Source organism: Schistocerca cancellata, chromosome 11, assembly GCF_023864275.1.
Source record: "Schistocerca cancellata isolate TAMUIC-IGC-003103 chromosome 11, iqSchCanc2.1, whole genome shotgun sequence".
Taxonomy (NCBI): domain Eukaryota; kingdom Metazoa; phylum Arthropoda; class Insecta; order Orthoptera; family Acrididae; genus Schistocerca; species Schistocerca cancellata.
Window position 1 is genome coordinate 164,405,392 of NC_064636.1, and position 18,730 is coordinate 164,424,121.

The 18,730-nt window shown below is 41.5% G+C and overlaps 1 protein-coding gene across 1 annotated transcript in view; it reads left to right on the forward strand.

The window, feature by feature from the left end:
* The window catches only part of LOC126108400 (nuclear pore complex protein DDB_G0274915), a 137,181-nt gene that overhangs the window by 34,997 nt on the left and 83,454 nt on the right, over positions 1-18,730 (forward strand). The window contains exons 5-6 of the mRNA XM_049913610.1: positions 16,027-16,229; positions 17,347-17,465. Coding sequence (XP_049769567.1) covers positions 16,027-16,229; positions 17,347-17,465 — 322 coding nt within the window. The remainder of the gene's footprint in view (positions 1-16,026; positions 16,230-17,346; positions 17,466-18,730) is intronic.

Sequence of the window (18,730 nt, forward strand, 5' to 3'; positions counted from 1 at the left end):
CGCCCCTTCTTTCGCCTCCACCAGCCCGAGAAGCCAGTCCTGTCGCTGCTGCCGGTCTCCCATGCGTGTCGCTGCAGCTGCCGTCGCTGCCGCTTCCGAGTACGCCGGAACCGGTCCCAGTCGCGACGCCGCCTTCTCCGGGACCCATCTCGCTGGAGCACACCCCCAGGTCCACGACACCTATGGATGCTGCTCCGGAGTTTTCACCCATCATCTCGTCCAGGAGGCGCGTTCCACGCACAAGCTTCCGTCCTGGACATTTTCGACCATAATCTCGTGTTTCTCCGCGGGATCTTCTCGGGGTCTCCCAAGAGGCCATGGATGTCTCCGCACTGTCCGTGTCTCCAAGGAAGTGAGTGTCTTTTTTTTTTTCAAGGGGGGAAAAGTGTTGTGACAGTGCCACGAGATTTAAAAGTGCCGCTACGTCAGTACGCAAACATGGCGATAGAGGCGCTCCGCAGCTCGGCTGAGCGCGGGAGCGCCACCTGGCTATGAACGGCGCCGGCCGCATGTCACGGCACGGCAGTTGAGTGACAGCTACGGAGTTGGTAGCATGAAACCCACTATTGTTTCTACGTTTGTGTATCCACGCAGTTTATTAGTACATTAAAGGTTATAACAAATGGTTTGAATCTTACTGAGCCACATGGCCCGTCATGAAAATTGCCTTACTTTTAGTGAATTAAAGTGCCTCGAAAATCTTAAAAGTTAATTTTCTCGAGAATTTTTGAGAGTTGTATTTAACTGTGTTGAGCAATTGATATTTGGTTTCTAATCTTCACATACCATAAATATAAAAAATTACAAATATTCAGTTGCTGAAATGGTCTCCTGTTCGGCTCTGTTAGACATTTATTATAAGAGGGGACATGAAAATGCAGCACATAGCAACTATTTTTTGTGAAATTAGTGTATCTTCTTTTTGGTCTCCATCGTTCGTGTCGAAATGGAGATTTACTTTTGGGAAAGTTAGTGCACATGTACGCAAAGGATTAAACACATAAATTTAAAAGATTGCCACACTATGTGTCTGAAGACAAAATTCCATTATCTATTTTTAGGTCTGTTTAAACTTTCAACAAATGATTGCTTCTGTTGAGAAGCAGCAGAATTTTCTTGGCTACTAACAGAGTGCTTATTTGATTTAAGGTCTCTTTCTCTCTCTCTCTCTCTCTCTCTCTCTCTCTCTCTCTCTCTCAGACACACACACACACACTCCACTCTCATCCTCCTCCCTCCTCAAACAATGGAAAGTCCGGGACGGAATAAGAATAATGACAATATTATGAATAGGGTAGATTGCTACTCACTGCATAGTGAGCCCTCTTCTGAATTGGAAAACACACACAAAACATTGACGCCAACACAGCACACATGACCACTTTCTCTGGCTGCCGAAGCCAGATACATTGTTGGTCTGTGAGAGCAGAGATTGTCAGTGGGGGCATAGCAGCCAGCCACAATGGGGCGTCCTAGGTGGTTGTGTTTGTGGAATTTAGGAACCATGTAGAAAGCACAAGTGTGGGGAGTCGTAAGGTTTTGGGGTAGGCGTAAGGATTTCAGGAGACTGGAGATCCTGCTGGACTGGTAGGATTATAAGTTTGGGATCAGTTTGTAGGTGGTGGATTGCAGTTCTTTTTGCAGATACAGTGAAACCTCACTTATACACTTTTCAAGGGACTTCAAGAACTGGTGTAAAATGTGGGAAATAACGTTTTAAGCTGTAAAAGTTACATATAGGATACCCCCATGCATTTTCGACGTTGTGTATATGTACATAACAGGCATCAAAAGACTTGTCAGGGACTTGTTTATTATCTGATAAAGGTTTATTATCTACTAAAAACCACTGATGTAACTGGAACTGATAATTGTGGGAAGTAGGAATGTTTGATTCAATTTCATATGTCATTATCTATCTTTTTAAAGCCTGCAGCTTCGATTCATTATTTAAATAATGAAATACTGCACTAGTTATGTATTTTTTCATTCTTGGCATGACGTGTTTCGAGAACTTTTTCTCGTTATTAAGTGCACATATGTGCATAAGTATTTTGTGTGGTGTTTGAGTTTGTGGTATTCTGGGTCTCTTGCACTGTAGTCGTCTTTTTGAGGTTGTCAGGTACTGTGCCCCCTCAGTTACGTGGAAAACCACACACACACACACACACACACACACACACACACACACATTGTTTGTTTGTGTAACATCACAGAAAATACATATGTAAATACTGCACCTGGCAATGAGTATGATATGAAATGATCATATGGCATTGGCTAGGATATCCACTTCGGGGTTCGGCCACTGTATTTAAAGTCTTTTTAGTTGATGCCACTTCTTTGGCAGCTTGCGTGTTCTTGAAACACGCTTTGCTCAGCATGAAAACAAATTCGTAACTGGCGTTGTGTTTAAACTAAACATTTGAACAATGCAAAGTTAATGATGATGCCAACTAGTGCTACAAGTGGCCAAAAGCTGAAACACACTAAATATGGTTCGACAAAGGTATTGCGATGATCAAAACGATCACGAAACTGCGTTTGTGCTGTAGAGACAGTTTGGAAATGGTTGTGATTGGTCATGACATGTTTATTCCGTTGAACCTAGTTACTCCCATCAGCCACAGTGCCAGGTAGAGCTTGGCAGCAGCGGGAGATACGGCACGAATTGTTCCATCTTTTAGATGTTTACCAGTTCAAATCTGCTGAGTAGAGTGCCCTGTCATCAAGAGACTCTACCACTTAATATTTGTAAACACTACTGAATGGCCAGCGTCATTTTTTTTCTCCACTAACATTTTTTTATAATGTGTAAATTGCGGGAAAATTACAAATGTGTTGACGGAAAATCACGTGCAAATCAATGTGTGGACATAGGAAATTTGACGGGAATGATAAAAAATGTTGTAAACAGTGGGAAAATGTTAATTCCGGGAAGGTAAAAGTGGGATTATACCGTATAAGGTTAACTTGCACGGTGAGAGATTTGGTGAATGATGTTGAGATTAAGAAATTCTGAAAAGTTATCAGGAAGTGATTTGGAGGCTGTGGGAGTGTATCATGGTTGGATGGCGGAGTGAACTGAGTTGGATAGTGTTCAACATTGGTCTTCAGTTGAGTCTGATCAGTATGGCTGCTGGCAAAGAAATGTTTTCGTTGTAGGCACCGGCAGAAGAAGAGAAGTTCTTTAACAATTCCTGCATGATTGAATTTGGGAATGGATCAAAGGGTAAGGCCTTTGGAAAGGACTGATAGTTCTGTGGGGTTAGTGCCTTTGGAGGAATAACTGTGTTTTGGGTCTGTTTAGGTTCTGGATTGTGTATGGTGGTGGGAAGGAGTTTTTGAGGGTGGGGTAAATGTAGCAGGTCTGCAAGACAGGTTTGTCAGTTATGTGGGCTTATGGGGGTGGAGATTGTAGTAGCCCAAGGCGGGAGTAGGAAGTGAACAGGTTGGAGAGTTTTTTGAGGTGGCCTTGTGCATGCTGCTCTAGTTCACGGAGGGCAGCCATTTCAGTGTGTCAGATAGGATTCAGGAATTTGGCATTGCACAGCAGGAGTATTTTTCAGTTGGAGATGGGATAGTGCAAGGACGTTAGGGCCTGATTTACATGTTTTTGCAATCTGGCTTCAACAACCAAAGATGGTGGTCAGTTGTGTGCGAGTTGCATTTGTCCGCACGTGTGTGTGTGTGTGTGTGTGTGTGTGTGTGTGTGTGTGTTTTATCTAAACTATTTGGCCGAAAGCTTACTTGTTTAGCAGTATTATTGTTGTGCCTGTCTGCGACTTAGCGATATATCCTTTTCGTAATACTAACAATGTAGGAAAAGACACATTGCTACTTATTGTAAAGGTATCATGTCAAGTTTCAGACAGGCGCAATTAAAAGACTGACATTGCTTTCGGCCAAAGCCTTTGTCAGCAACACACACACACACACACACACACACACACACACACACACACAAAAGCACACCTCATGCACACGACTGCCAACTCTAGCATTTTGGGCCAGAATGACAACTTTTTCATAATATTGTCATTTTTGCCTGCTGAGTTTGATAACATCAAAATCTGCAGAACAGTGATTTCGAATCTGTAGCATATGAGTCCTGATAATCATACTTCAGAGCCCTTTTGTGGTCATTCCTAGCTGTGCCACACACTCTCGACACTCGTACAGATAGTACCGACAAGGTACTTAAAGTAGAAATAGAGCCAAGAAATAACTCTATTTGTCACAGGAAGACTCTTCGTTTTGTCAGAAGATGTTAACCAGTTTTGTTTTCCACTTGCTATAGTGCAGAAACTACAATCAGTGTGGCAGGAAGCAGCAAGAATAATCAAATGACAACTTCAGTCACCAGAGATTGTGAAGTGATGTGAAAGTAGAACTGTCATAATGGTCATACGGATCACAAATCCCTTACGGTGTCACGAGAGTCACACTCTAGTCCCGTGATGGTCTGGGACGAGTCTCTTCACTCGTTTCAAAATAAGAAAACTGCCAGCTATGCGTAACACAGAACATAAAGTATTTGGTTAATGGCTATCACGCAATTGCTTGCTGAGCTTGGCAGTGCCGTAAATTGGATGGTTCTGGCCCTGACCTCTACCGGCATTGCACACAGTCACAGTTCTAAACATTCTGCACTTAAGCTGCCCAGTGAAAGTGTCAGCAATGTCACATAAGACCATCTTTAGCTAGCAGACAAACTTACACATTTTTTACGAAGAGGATAGTGTTATGGAAAGGACAGTTGCTACTAACTGCATAGCAGAGATGTCGTTACAGATACACACAACAAGAAGCCAACGCGTGTGTGTGTGTGTGTGTGTGTGTGTGTGTGTGTGTGTGTGTGTGTGTGTTTGTGTGTGTTTCTTGGGTAAAAGCTTGCTTCATGACAATCTTTTTGATAATGATAATTTCACTCTGCAGCGGAGTGTGCTCTGATATGGAACTTCTTGGCAGTTTAAAACTGCGTGCCTACCGAGACTCGAACTCGGGACCTTGGCCTTTCGCGGGCAAGTGCTCTACCAACTGAGATACCCGAGCACGACTCACGCCCCGTCCTCACAGCTTTACTTCTGCCAGTACCTCGTCTCCTACCTTCCAAACTTTACAGAGGCTCTCCTGCGAGCCTTGCAGAACTGACACTCCTGAAAGAAAGGATATTGCGGAGACACGGCTTAGCCACAGCCTGGGGGATGTTTCCAGAATGAGGTTTTCACTCTGCAGCAGTGTGCGCCGATACGAAACTTCCTGGCAGATTAAAACTCGATGTGCCGGACTGAGACTCGAACTCGGGACCTTTGCCTTCATCTCATTCTGGAAACATCCCCCAGGCTGTGGCTAAGCCGTGTCTCCGCAGAGTCCTTTCTTTCAGGAGTGCTAAGTTCTGCAAGGTTCACAGGAGAGCTTGTGTAAAGTTTGGAAGATAGGAGACGAGATACTGGCAGAATTAAAGCTGTGAGGATGGGGCGTGAGTCGTGCTTGGGTAGCTCAGTTGGTAGAGCACTTGCCCGCGAAGGCAAAGGTCCCGAGTTTGAGTCTCGGTCGGGCACACAGTTTTAATCTGCCAGGAAGTTTCAATCTTTTTGATGTGCCTATGTGTGGCTCAGCATTTCCACTATATGGTGCGTAACAACTATCTGTTTCATATTATTGTCATAATTCTCATACATGTTAATGTTTCAAGTCCCTAATTATAAGTGTACTGTATACCGTCAGTGTTAAAATGATCTGTTTCTAGATTTACTTTTAAAATTACTGTTATTTGAAATATGTTGTTTTTATTTTTAATCTCTCTTTCAGTTACCTTCTTTTGGACAATTACTAGTACTTTATTCCCAGGATGTGCACTCTGTATTGGTGTAGTAGTAAGACCAGATGTAAGAGGCAATGTTGTGTGGGTGCTTCTGACGGTATCTTACCTTGTGGAAAACTGTGGTGGCTGAGGCAAAGTGTGTTTGTGAAATGAAATGGGCTGTTGTGTTGGTTGTGGAGCAGGAACTTTTTAATGTACTGTAATGTCGGAGAGAAACCTTGAGAACATCACATAAGTCATGTATTTTTCTTACTGGATACGTGTGCAGATATTTTATTTGTGTGTGTGTGTGTGTCTGTGTGTGTGTGTGTGTGTGCGTGTGTGCGCGTGTGCGCGTGTGTGCGTGCGTGCACGCGCGTTTTCGCGTTTTCCTCCTGATTAATGTCACTTAACATAACCTAACCAGGTAGTTATTTGATTTCCAATCTAATGACTTACTGGTCCCAGACATAACAGAACTAAATTTTTAGAGAATAGTTTTTTTGTACAATATCTTTTATTCAAACTATGCATCAGAATAATGTTCAATCAGTAGATAGAAAACGGTAACCACATGGTAGAAAGTGCCATTTTGTGATTACGAGTTAAAGTTTTTGTCCATTTTTGAGAACTAAAACTAAAAAGGAAAGCACGAAAGTTCTGTACAAGTGAAAAACACAGCTGTTTCTCTATGTACTTAGTATAATTACTAGTACTGGGGATCAGTTCAGTCGCATACGAGTAGTGCCATCTCCCGCTTCTGGTCACTTGAAACCAGATGCTAGCCGGAAAACATTTTCTGGTGCACCCGAGCTGCCAGATTTGCACTTGCGCAAAGTGGTCCGAGTTGTATCGGGGAGTGGGGTAGTCTCCACGTTACCCGTGTTTACGTTCAGTGATCGGCTGTCTCCTCTTCGTGTACATTTCCCACGTCAGATGAAGACAAAATGGATTTATTTGACCGGGAGCTGTCAAGTGAATTACAGTACGTTCACATAATTATGGAAAGCTGAAATATATAACTAGTTTCAGTTTTATGATTTTATTTTATTTGCACATTTTTGGCAGTCAAGCGACAATTGTCTTGCAGAACAATGAAGTTATTTTTATCGGTTTGCTAAAGAAATTTGGCTTTTATTAATCTTTTCCCCTGAGGTAGTCAATTTGTTTCGTACAAAGCGTTTCCGTCCACAGTAGAGACTAGTTTCAATTGTTCACTGAATTTCAGTTGCACATTTCCATCTTCTGGCACATATGACATTTTGCCACAATAAAAAACCAAACACGAGATAGTACAGTACTGATACTCCAAGAAAATTTACGTCCCGAAAACCACTCTGAAAACCTTAGTATCAGGTTGGGGCCTACTTCATTGTGAATCTGGACATACAAATGTGCACTTCAAGCCGAATTATACATTTTAGTACGGTTTATGAAATTCCAGTGCTCTTGGAGTATCCTCTGATGTCTTGTTTCTTTTATGACGTAAGGTAAAATATCTTAATGCTTTATATGTGCAAACATACGGGCTTCCTGAGGGAGCCCAGTGGCGCCTGCTTTCTAGTGCTCTCTGGGAACTGCTGAAACCTATTTCTAACAGGTCTCAGGAAAATTTTGCGAATAGTGGTTTGAAAAGCATTACTTTTGCACACAATGAATTATGTTACGTATAAGAATGTGCGATGAGTTATTTAAATCGCAGGGATGTGTGTCACATTTAAAACTTGACAGTTTGAAGACCGGCTACTTGGAAGAATTTCAAGCCCAGAAGACCAGAGATTTATGTCATTATTTTAAATTTTACTAACACATTTCTATGATGTATCTTAAAGTTTAGCACACACAAGAAAGACCAGTATTAGATGTGAAAGCTTAGTTTCTCTTGTGGCTTATTAATCCTTGGCATCAATATTGTATGTGAAAGCTTAGCTTTTCTTTACCTACCCTTTGTATATTAATTTAACCCAATAACTTGTTGTAGTTGTGTGTTCTTGCTGCTCTGAATATCTGTTGTCACCGGCTGGCGAGATCACACGACATGAACTGTGGTTGGCTCACTAAAGAGCATCACAATCTTGATTTCAATTGTTAGAAAACTAACGTGCTGTGTTTGGTGGAATTCGAATTTATACTTTTGTAATTACAAAAATATGCAACATATCGTAATACGAAAATATGCAGCGTACAAGTTGCTGCACGTTTGAGATCTTTCTAAGGCTGTCTTTTCTTTTGCTAGGTTTTGTTTTCTAAAGTGGTGGCGGGAAGTTCTATGCCAGTGATGTGTAAAATGTTACCCATTCGAAGGATTGATAACTTTTACTGTTGTATGGGAAGGTATATTGTTATGTAACATCGAAAAAGTGTATTTTTTTCCTTGTCCACGTGTACACCGTGTGATAAAATTAACAACCTATGCTTTTCCTAGTTGAATGAGAGAAGAGCTATTCTCTAGGACCCACTGATAAATATCAAATTTTCCCAGGAAAACGCTACAATTTTCTCTTACTTCATTTCCCATTAATGGTATTCAGGGTGGCAGTTCTTCTGGAAAACTTGGAATTCACATGGAATTTCATGAAAGCTCAGGGAGTTCCTTGTTTTTAACCTAACATTGAAATTGAATTTTATTGAGTTTTATAAATCACAAATTTTAAAATACTTACTATCTCAAAGTGTGTTAATTATATATCATTCCAAATAAATTATCGATGTTTCCAAACTGGCGGTATGCCTCCCCCCCACCCCCCCCCCCCCCACCCCCTGCGCTAATCATTAATTTGCATTAATTTATCAGATAGATTCTTGTGAAGCTAGACCGAAATTTTATTTCATAATATTCTTGGAGCAGTGTACAATTTGCTTGCAGTAACAACCTTCATACCCTCAATGATAGCCTCCAGTGCATTTTTAACTTTAATGGGGAATGCTGAAATCTCATTCCTTGTAGGACTCAGAACCTCTCTACTCACCATTAATTTATCAGGAGCTGCTTGACACCATGTTCCTCTTCACACCTGTAATTCTCAGTTTTTGCAAGTTTTAGTAGCCATCCTGGTACTGGTCCTGGGTGTATTAGCATCTCACAAAAAGCTTTTAGTGGATACTTTGTGTATATTTTACTATTTATAGACTAACAAATATTATTATCACCTGCTTCCATCTCGTATCTATCGTACATGAACTTTACATTCCCTTTGTCTAAATTGCTGTCATTTCTACCTGTCGGAAAGTAGCTGGCAAATTTTGCTATCTTTACACTGTTCAAAAACTGAGAAGTCGGTACCTAATGTATAATATCCTCAGGTGCTGAAAAAATTAATACAAACTCATTATACAGTAGGGCCACAAGGGCCATCGGAAGCACAACCAATTTTGCTGGGATTTGTGCACACGAATCCTTAACTCAAAATGAAACATTATGTTGTAGCACGCAAACTCATCATTTGGCCTTTCTTCGTCTTCACTGACTGGCAAAAACGTGTGATGTCTGAAATTGAAAGTACTGTAATAGGATAGTGCCACCTAGTATCTGGTGGGAAAGAAGAGTGTTAGTATACTGACACTATTAATTGTAGGGAATATAGTAGGAATTTGGCATCAGATGGGAGGAGGATGCTGTGAAGGGAAAATTAGCAGTGAACTCTCAAGGGTGGTGTGGTTGGTTTTTTTTTTTTTTTTTTTTTTTTTTTTTTTTGGGTGGGGGGTGGGGGTAGAATGTATAGCTGAGTTGCCGTAAGAAGGACCCCGACATTTGCAATGGGCTTGGCCTGACAGCTTGCTGTGCTTACCTCCACCAGTCATGTAAAGCGATCTTGTAAGTATATATATGCGAAAGCCTCACGGTTGTCCATGCACATTACATCAGTAAGTGGTTTTTATTGAAAGGGAATTTAACGTTTATATTGAGAAAGTGTTCATTATTTCTATTTCTGTGGGTCCTGGAACAGCAAACTGATCGAAGGAATCTTTATACGTTCAAATATGGGGCCCACACAGCACTGTTATTAGGTACATTTTTATTCTTTTGTATGCAAATGAATGTCAAATCTGAACACTCCACTTTGACAGAAACCTGTCGTGGTGTAGTCACACCCGAGGCATTACTCACCCTATGGCTTATCATAGAAAGGAGATTAAAGAAAGGGAAACCTGCATTTATAGTATTTGTAGATATGGAGGAAGCTTTTGACAATGTTGGCTGAGCTACACTCTTTGAAATTCTGAATATGGACGATAAAACAAGGAGTCAAAAGGTTTTGTGCAACTTGTACAGAAACCAGATGACAGTTAAGATTTAAAGAACTTCAGAGACAGTGAGATAAGGTTGTACTAAGTGCCCTAGGAGTTTTTTTGCAGTGGCACGTGAGGATAAAATCTTCTGTTTTTGAGCTGTGTCAGTTCGAATAAAATTCTCTAGCTTTCGACAGCTGTCTCCACCGTCGTCGTTGGGAGTAAAAACCGCTGGCTGCTGGTGCCGGCATGGGTTTCCACATATATTGGCACTATTGCAACCTCTGGCACCATTGCAATCTCTGGCACCAATCGGAGGAGGCCAAAACGGTGCGTGGGTGGAAGGTGAAGTAGGCAGATCTACATCTACATCAATACTCCGCAAGCCACCTGACGGTGTGTGGCGGAGGGTACCTCGAGTACCTCTGTCGGTTCTCCCTTCTGTTCCAGTATCGTATTGTTCGTGGAAAGAAAGATTGTCGGTATGCCTCTGTGTGGGCTGTAATCTCTTCGATTTTATCCTCATACGTAGGAGGGAGCAATATACTGCTCGACTCCTCAGTGAAGGTATGTTCTCGAAACTTCAACAAAAGCCTGTACCGAGCTACTGAGCGTCTCTCCTGCAGAGTCATCCACTGGAGTTAATCTATCATCTCCGTAACGCTTTCGCGATTACTAAACGATCCTGTAACGAAGCGCGCTGCTCTCCGTCGGATCTTCTCTATATCTTCTATCAACCCTATCTGGTACGGATCCCACACTGCTGAGCAGTATTCGAGCAGTGGGCGAACAAGCGTACTGTAACGTACTTCCTTTGTTTTCGGATTGCATTTCCTTAGGATTCTTCCAATGAATCTGTCTGGCATCTGCTTTACCGACGATCAACATTATATGATCATTCCATTTTAAATCACTCCTAATGTGTACTCCCAGATAATTTCTGGAATTAACTGCTTCTTGTTGCTGACCTGCTATTTTGTAGCTAAATGATAAGGGATCTATCTTTCTACGTATGGTAGCAGCTCCAGCCCCCCACGGGACCGTGGGACATCAGGTCACGTGAGGGGCCGGCACCACGTTTGAAACTCCCATTCCTGTCTCCCTACAAGTTTCAGGCATCCGTCTTTGCCTCCTTTGGATATCCAGAGCCTGTCGTCACACCCTGCTAAGTGCGTACCCGTTTCCTGTTAAAATTGTTGCTGTTTATTCTGATCTCAGCTGCCTCTTTTATAACAGAATCCCACTATGTTGACACACGAGCCACAACTCACGTGTTTTCAAACTGTATTTTGTGTCTGTTTTCCAAGCGGTGCTCAGCTGTGGCTGACTTTTCGAGCACCCTTTTGTTTAATATGTCTCTTGCGCTCAGTAAAACACTCTGCAGCTGTGCAAATTATCTGACCTATACAGATACCGTACACAGTGAGCACACGAAGAGCTACGTTGTCTTTTTAATAGGGTGTAGCATATCCCGTTTCTTGGGACGGGCTGGGACACTGGTCTCAGTCCATGCCTCTGTCCTAACTTGCTGTTCATTGCTTCACAGTGTGGCAGGAAAGTAGCCAGCTTGCCCTCTTCTACCAACCGGTTCACGAGGCATCTTCCTTTAGTGACACTTGAAAGCATTTGCTATGTGTCTCTTGCTATAACCGTTCTTTTGGAACACCTGTTAAAAGTGCTGCAATTCAGACGTAGACGGTCGTCGTCAGATACAACTTACGCTCTGTGTATTAATGTGTTCGGGATCTTGTTCTTGTGCACGGGCTGTAAAAATTATCAGTGTTGAGGTTCGATCAGCGTGTCAGTTTCACGTACACTGAATGACCGAGCCGGCCTCCTACCGCCCACTCTACTGAAACATCCGAGAACTGTAGCTTGCCATTCTTCTCCATCTCGATGGTAAATTTAATGTCGGGTTAAGCACCGTTTGTGTGATTGACAAACTGTTGCAGGGTGTTTTCACTGTGGGGCCCTGTCAGAGAGGTGTCATCGATGTACTTTAGGAAGCACGACAGTTGTAATGCCACAGAATTCAGAGCCTGTTGGAGACAGTGGTAATCCCATCACTTTACCATCTGTTACGTCATAATGTGCATCACAATAGAAGACGTACACTGTCGTCAGAATACGACAGAACAACTTGACCGTCCGATTGGAAACTGTTGTGTCAAAAGATCCGGCCAGCTGTCAGTGGTTTTTACTCCTGACAATGGCACAGATATCCATCAAAAGCTCAAGAATTGTATTTGAATCGACACGAGCTGAAAACCGAGAAGATTTTATTAGAGATTGTACCATATCTCCCATGTTATTCAATCTGTGCATTAACCCTGCTGTTCTGTTCGGGTCTATATGACCCGAAACGAATATGAACGTTATTTTACATTATGTAAATACCAATATATATTTATGAAACTTTGTGACTTTGTCTGAAAATGGATGAGCAGCATGTGTTTTAAAAGGTTTTAAAAAAGTTTAAGAAGTTTGGGCTTCAACTGTAATAGTTGCATATGTAATGTTCGGGTCATAATGACCCGACACAAATATGTTTAGTGTAACTCGTATTTATTTCTAAAATCTGGAAATGGCGAAAATTATTTTTGTTGTGTTGTGTGGGAATAGTGACTGCATCATTCCAACTTACTCTCAACAATCACCTAAAGCTCCATGCGTTCACAACAATGGGCTTGTTTGTTGCTTTCCCCAGGAAATAATAATTGGCAGTTCTCAATAATTGGAATGCTTTGTTTCTGCCCAGTTTGACTTGTGACACCATGGCGATGAGACCATTGAATGATCGTGAGTTGGAAGAAATAGTAAATGCCTCACCAGATGAAGGATCACTTTCTGAGTTTGAAGATCACATCAGCAATGCATCTGAAAGCGAGTGTTCCGATGACAGTTACGACAGTCCACAGCCCATACAAAATAGTGTAGAGACTTTTCTTTCTAAAAATGGGAATATAGAATGGCAGTTGCATCCACCAGCACAACATGGTCGCCTACCAGCTTCGAACATCATCAAGAGTACCCCAGGAGTTACCAGGTATGCAGTCAGCAGAATATCTGATGTAAAATGTTCATTTGAAGCAGTATTTCACACAGCGCTTCAAAATGAAATAATAGAGATGACAAATATTGAAGGGCAGCGAGTTTATGGTGAACAGTGGACAGATATTGATGGTTCTGTTTTCCATGCATACTTAGGACTCTTACTCCTAGCGGGTGTATATCGATCTCATGGGGAGTCTACAAAAAGTTTGTGGGATAAAGATACTGGGCGAAACATATTTCGAGCAACCATGTCTCATGAAACATTCTGTAAGATATCACGTGTCCTGCGATTTGACAAGAAATCTACTAGAGAGGAAAGACGACGTACTGACAAACTTGCCGCAATTCGTAGTATTTGGGAGAAGTGGGTAGAGGTCCTTCCTCAACTGTATAATCCAGGAGAAAATGTTACTGTTGACGAGCAGTTAGTAGCATTTAGAGGTCGCTGTCCATTCAAGCAGTATATCCCAAGTAAACCGGCAAAATATGGGATCAAAATATGGACCATGTGTGACAGCAAAACTTCATACGTACTGAAAGCCCAAATTTATACAGGAAAGGTGAGTGGAGCGGCACCAGAAAGAAATCAGGGAATGAGGGTGGTATCTGATCTCACTTCTGAGTTACGTGGTCAGAATATCACGTGTGACAACTTTTTTACGTCGTACAATTTGGGGCAGCTGCTTCTGAAAAGGAAATTGACTATGTTGGGAACTATACGGAAAAATAAGCCGGAGCTTCCACACAAAATGACCAACAAGGAGGTACACAGCTCTTCATTTTACTTCACAAATGACACTACTGTGGTTAATTATATTCCTAAGAGACACAAGAATGTTGTACTTATGAGCACTCTCCACCATGATGCGGAAATCAGTGACAGGGCTGATAAGAAGCCAAAAATGATTTTGGACTATAATTCAACCAAAGGTGCTGTAGACACGCTTGATCAGTTATTAGGTACATATACATGCAAACGAAAAAGTAATAGGTGGCCAATGATAGTTTTCTACAATATTCTTGATGTTTCTGCTTATAATGCATACGTTTTGTGGATTTCGGTTGACCCTAATTGGAATGCAAGCAAATTGACTAGAAGGAGAATATTCTTGGAGGAACTTGGAAAGTCACTGATAAAAGAACATATTGCATCAAGAACGCATTTCCCAAGAACAGAAGATTCTTTGAGAATGGTCACAAGCATCCAAAACCCGAATGATGTGGGTGGTGTGTCAGAATCGGTAACAACAAGAAAATCTACAAAACGTGCACGCTGTAAGTTCTGTCCATCAAGTAATGACAATAAAACAAACATGGTGTGTGGAAAATGTAGTAAACATATTTGCAAGAAACATGTAACCTACTTGTGTCCACAGTGCAAGCAGTAAGAAAAGAACTGTAGTATTTTATAAGATGATTGTATTGAAAATTCTGTTGTTTCAAATTTATGTGAATACTTGTGCCTAAACTACAATCAGTAAGAAGAGAGGATTCTAAAGTTGTAGTGCTTTCTATGTTGGAATGTAATAAAAAAACTGTAGTGTGTTCTGTACTGTAGTGTGCTCTAAGATGAATATCTGTAATGACAACTGTCTGTTGTTAGAAAATGTCAATACTTACGTCTAAACTGTCAACAATAAGAATAGAAGTATGGAAAAACTGTAGTGCTTTCTAAGTTGAATGCCTGTAATGGAAACTGTCTGTTGTTTCAAATTTATGTGCATATTTAAATGAAAAATATCCCTCAATAAAGTTGTATGCATTGTTATTATTATTATTATTACCATTATTATTATTATTATTATTATTATTATTATTACTAACAAGGTACTGGAATAGAACAACAATGTCGATAGCTAAAACTGTACCAAAATTTATGTTTCTAAAGCATTTTGATATGTCGGGTCATATTGACCCGAACAGTATATATGTCAAGTAAAAGTGAACAGAACAGCAGGGTTAAACGAGCGGTGAGGAAACAGAGGTGACATTTGGTAAAGGAGACAAAAGTTCAGGAATAATAAATAAAACATTTGAGGTTAAAATGTAATTGTGTCAGACTCCACGTGACTTGGAAGAGCAGTTGAACAGAATGGATAATGCCTTAAAATGAAATTATGAGGTGAAACACAACAGAAGTAAAACAAGGCTAATGGGATGTAGTCAGATTAAATCAGCTGACTGAGGGAGTATTAGATTAGGAGACGAGACACTAAAAGCAGGAGATATTTTTCATTAGGGGAGTAACTGAGGGAATTAGATTTGGAGATGAGACACAAAATAGGTGATCCTTTTGATTTGGGTGGTGAAATACTGATTATGCCAGAAGTAGAGAGGATATAAAATGTAGACTGGGCATAGCTAGAAAAACATATCTGGAAGAGAATACTTTGTTAATGTCGAATATAAGTTTATTCGTAGGAAGTCTTTCCTGTAGGTAATTAAGTCGAGCTATGTACATAAATGAAATGTGTATGATAAGAGAATAGAAGGCTTTGAAATGTGTGCTACAGGAGAGTACTGAAGATTAGATGGATAAATTTCATAACTAAGGAAGAGATACTGAATTTGAGTAAAACAGAAATTTGTGGCACAAGTTGACAAAAATAAGGGATCAGTCAGTAGGACATATATCTAGGCCTCGGTGCATCGACAGTTTGGTAGTGGAAGGAAGTGGGGTGGTAAAAATCGTAGAGGCAGACAAAAGCTGGACTGCGGGTTCGGGCAGATGTATGTTGGAGTAGTTAGGGTGAGTCTCGCATAATACGTACTGATGTGGATAGCTGCATCAAAGTAGTCTTGGTTCTGAAGACTGCAACAACAACAGCAGCAGCAATATTTGTATATGTTTGAGAACTGTAGACCCCACTGTGCCCTGTGTGCAATGCTCGCTGTAACCGTGCGCCGACCTACAGTAGCACTGTTGTCTCCCACAGGACGAAACGCGGTCGTAGTGACTCGTTCAACGGCAGCGGCGAAAGTGGCAGTACGCCACGGGGTACGGCGAGCGACGAGACGACCGGCATGCGGTCACGAGTCAAGCGCCTGTGCAGCAACGAAATCCTCAGCTCGCTCAGCTCTAGCCGTTGCCTGCTGGTGCTCGCTGCCAACAACAAGAGGAAGTTCACCGTCTCCCCAGGTCTGTGGCGCACTCCTTCCTGTCCTACAAGTACTGCAGGAGATTGATTTCTTCTGTATCGGCACTGCTTTATAAATGTGGGGAACGACATCATTCCGCCGGGCTCTATAAGAGATGCAAACACATCGTATTCCTCAATTGAAAACTGTGTGCCACACGTGAGTATGCGTAGCACAGTTGCCGAGGTGCATTATCTAAAGTACAGTGTGCGTGGAGTGATACACACAATTAAAAAGATGCACGTAATTGTGTGCTAATACTGTAGTTCTTGCAACCACTATCACACTCTGTGCATTCTGTACTATGCACCTTGGCGACACTGCTGTGTATAACCGAGCACTACAGGTGATTTTTAATTAATGAAGATAACAAATCCATATCTGTAAAAATGGGTTTGAGAAAGCACTACAGTTGCATATGTTTTTATATTGTAACACTCATTTAATTCGGTGTGTTGCCATTGTTTTTAGATGCACTTGAAAATGAGCCATGCTTGAAATTAGTATTGCTAATAAAGTACAATTTTAAAGATATCTGTACAGAACAAAGTCTTTCCTCCTACCTGAGAGCCTTCACGGGCCAGTTGTCGGGTTGCCTCTGCAATCGACTCTCTCTCTCTCTCTCTCTCTCTCTCTCTCTCTCTCTCTCTCTCTCTCTCTTTGCCTATTCATGCCCAAAGTATTACATTTGTTTGTATTGCAATTCACCTGCCAATCCCTGCAACAAGTGTCAATCCTCTTCTCGCACGTTTCTACAACTTTCTAGTGTTACAATTTCTCTGCATGTAATAGCATCACCTGTTAAGAATCTCACGGAACTTGTGACATTATCTGCTACATAGTTGTAAGTTTTCGTTGAGGTACACCCAAATTCCTTTTACATCAGCAGGTTTATCTTCATGCCGTGTTCTCTATTGTTGCCCCGAAGTAATCTCGATCTGTCTGCAGAATATTTGTCTCTAGCTGTTCCTTATCTGTTTTCGTTGGAGGGAACAAAACAGTGCACCTGTTAGCTACTCACACTGGGTGGTGGTTTACCATTTAAAAGTATAATGTTGCTATCCTTGTTTGGAATACGATTTGCTGCATGTGACAGATTGGAACCTTTTCTTTTGCAGACGGGAGTCCGCGTAGTGGCACACCTGTCCCGGTGCAGACTGGCAAACACTTCAAGTCTGGATCCAGCCCGGACACAGAGGAGCAGAACGGCCGGGAAGAGGACATGGTACAGGCAGAGGTAAGTGACACAGGAGCAAATGATGTGACCCATTAGCACTGGTCAGATCAGATACTTGACCGATCACCTGGAAGTCGTAACACTTTTATATTTAGTAATTGTAAAAATATCCTTTCTGATGTACTTCTGAATGATTTAGTATAAGAGCAAACATTTCAACATATTACTTGTCTTCTTCTGCAGGACACAGAAACTGTTGGCTTCAGTTTTTCTATCTAGAGTGTTTCCGGATGTACAGGGTCTTCGGAAAGTTGCCAGGCAGTTACGACATACGTTAGGAGTGACGTCCGTGGGCAGCTGTAAGAGTACGAACCCATTTAATTTTATTGGAAAACTCTTTATACAGATCGGATAGTGGTACGCTTCTCATATTTGTGGTTATTTCAGTTTTTTAGTCCCAAAGTATGCAGGGACGATTGTGAGATTTTGCTGCTACCCAAAGACGCGGCGAACAAAGGGGCCGTATGTTTTTTGAAGTTGCACATTCCCCAAAAAAATTTTCCGGAAGATGCACAGTATTAGCTGTGTGCACAATAACACCATCTTGCTGAACCAGTAGTTGCTTTCATTTTCCTTTAGTTGGCCAATGAAATCGTGGAGCATTAAACCGTAACATTCACTGTTCACGGTTTGTTCAAAATATAACGGTCCAATCGTGCATCGTCAGAATATTGGTACCCACACAGCAATTTCCTGAGCCTGCAGTGACATTTCAGGATTCTTTGTTGGCCGTAATCGTGTTTTGCAGTAACATGACAGGGGAGCTAGAATCGGGCCTCGTCTGTACAGAAGATGACATCGAGAATATCAGTGGTTCTCCTGTCAATAAGAGATGTAAACTATTTGCAGTAAAGGATTCAATTTTCACGATCCACATCTTTCAATTCTTGCACTGCTGCCACATTAGACGAGAATAATTTCAGTATTTTCTGAGTCACTTAGTGCACGGTTGCGAGCCTATCATCTTTGCCTTGTTCCAACTTCCACGATGATTTTTCTGGGCTGTGCTCCATAGAATCAGAAATATCCCACTCATTTGGCATTTCAAACACTGTTCCCATCTCTCGAAATTTCTCAGTAAGTTACTGACAGCATTACAGTGTGCTCCAGCTCTTTCCAGGAATTTTTCAGCAAATTTATGTATTTATCACCTTGTTGAAACACGTTTGATAAGAAAAGTATATTCCTCAGTCTAAAGCACCTCAATTTGAAAACAAATTGAACAGTGTCCAAACACGACACATTGCATTCGACAGCTTTCATCC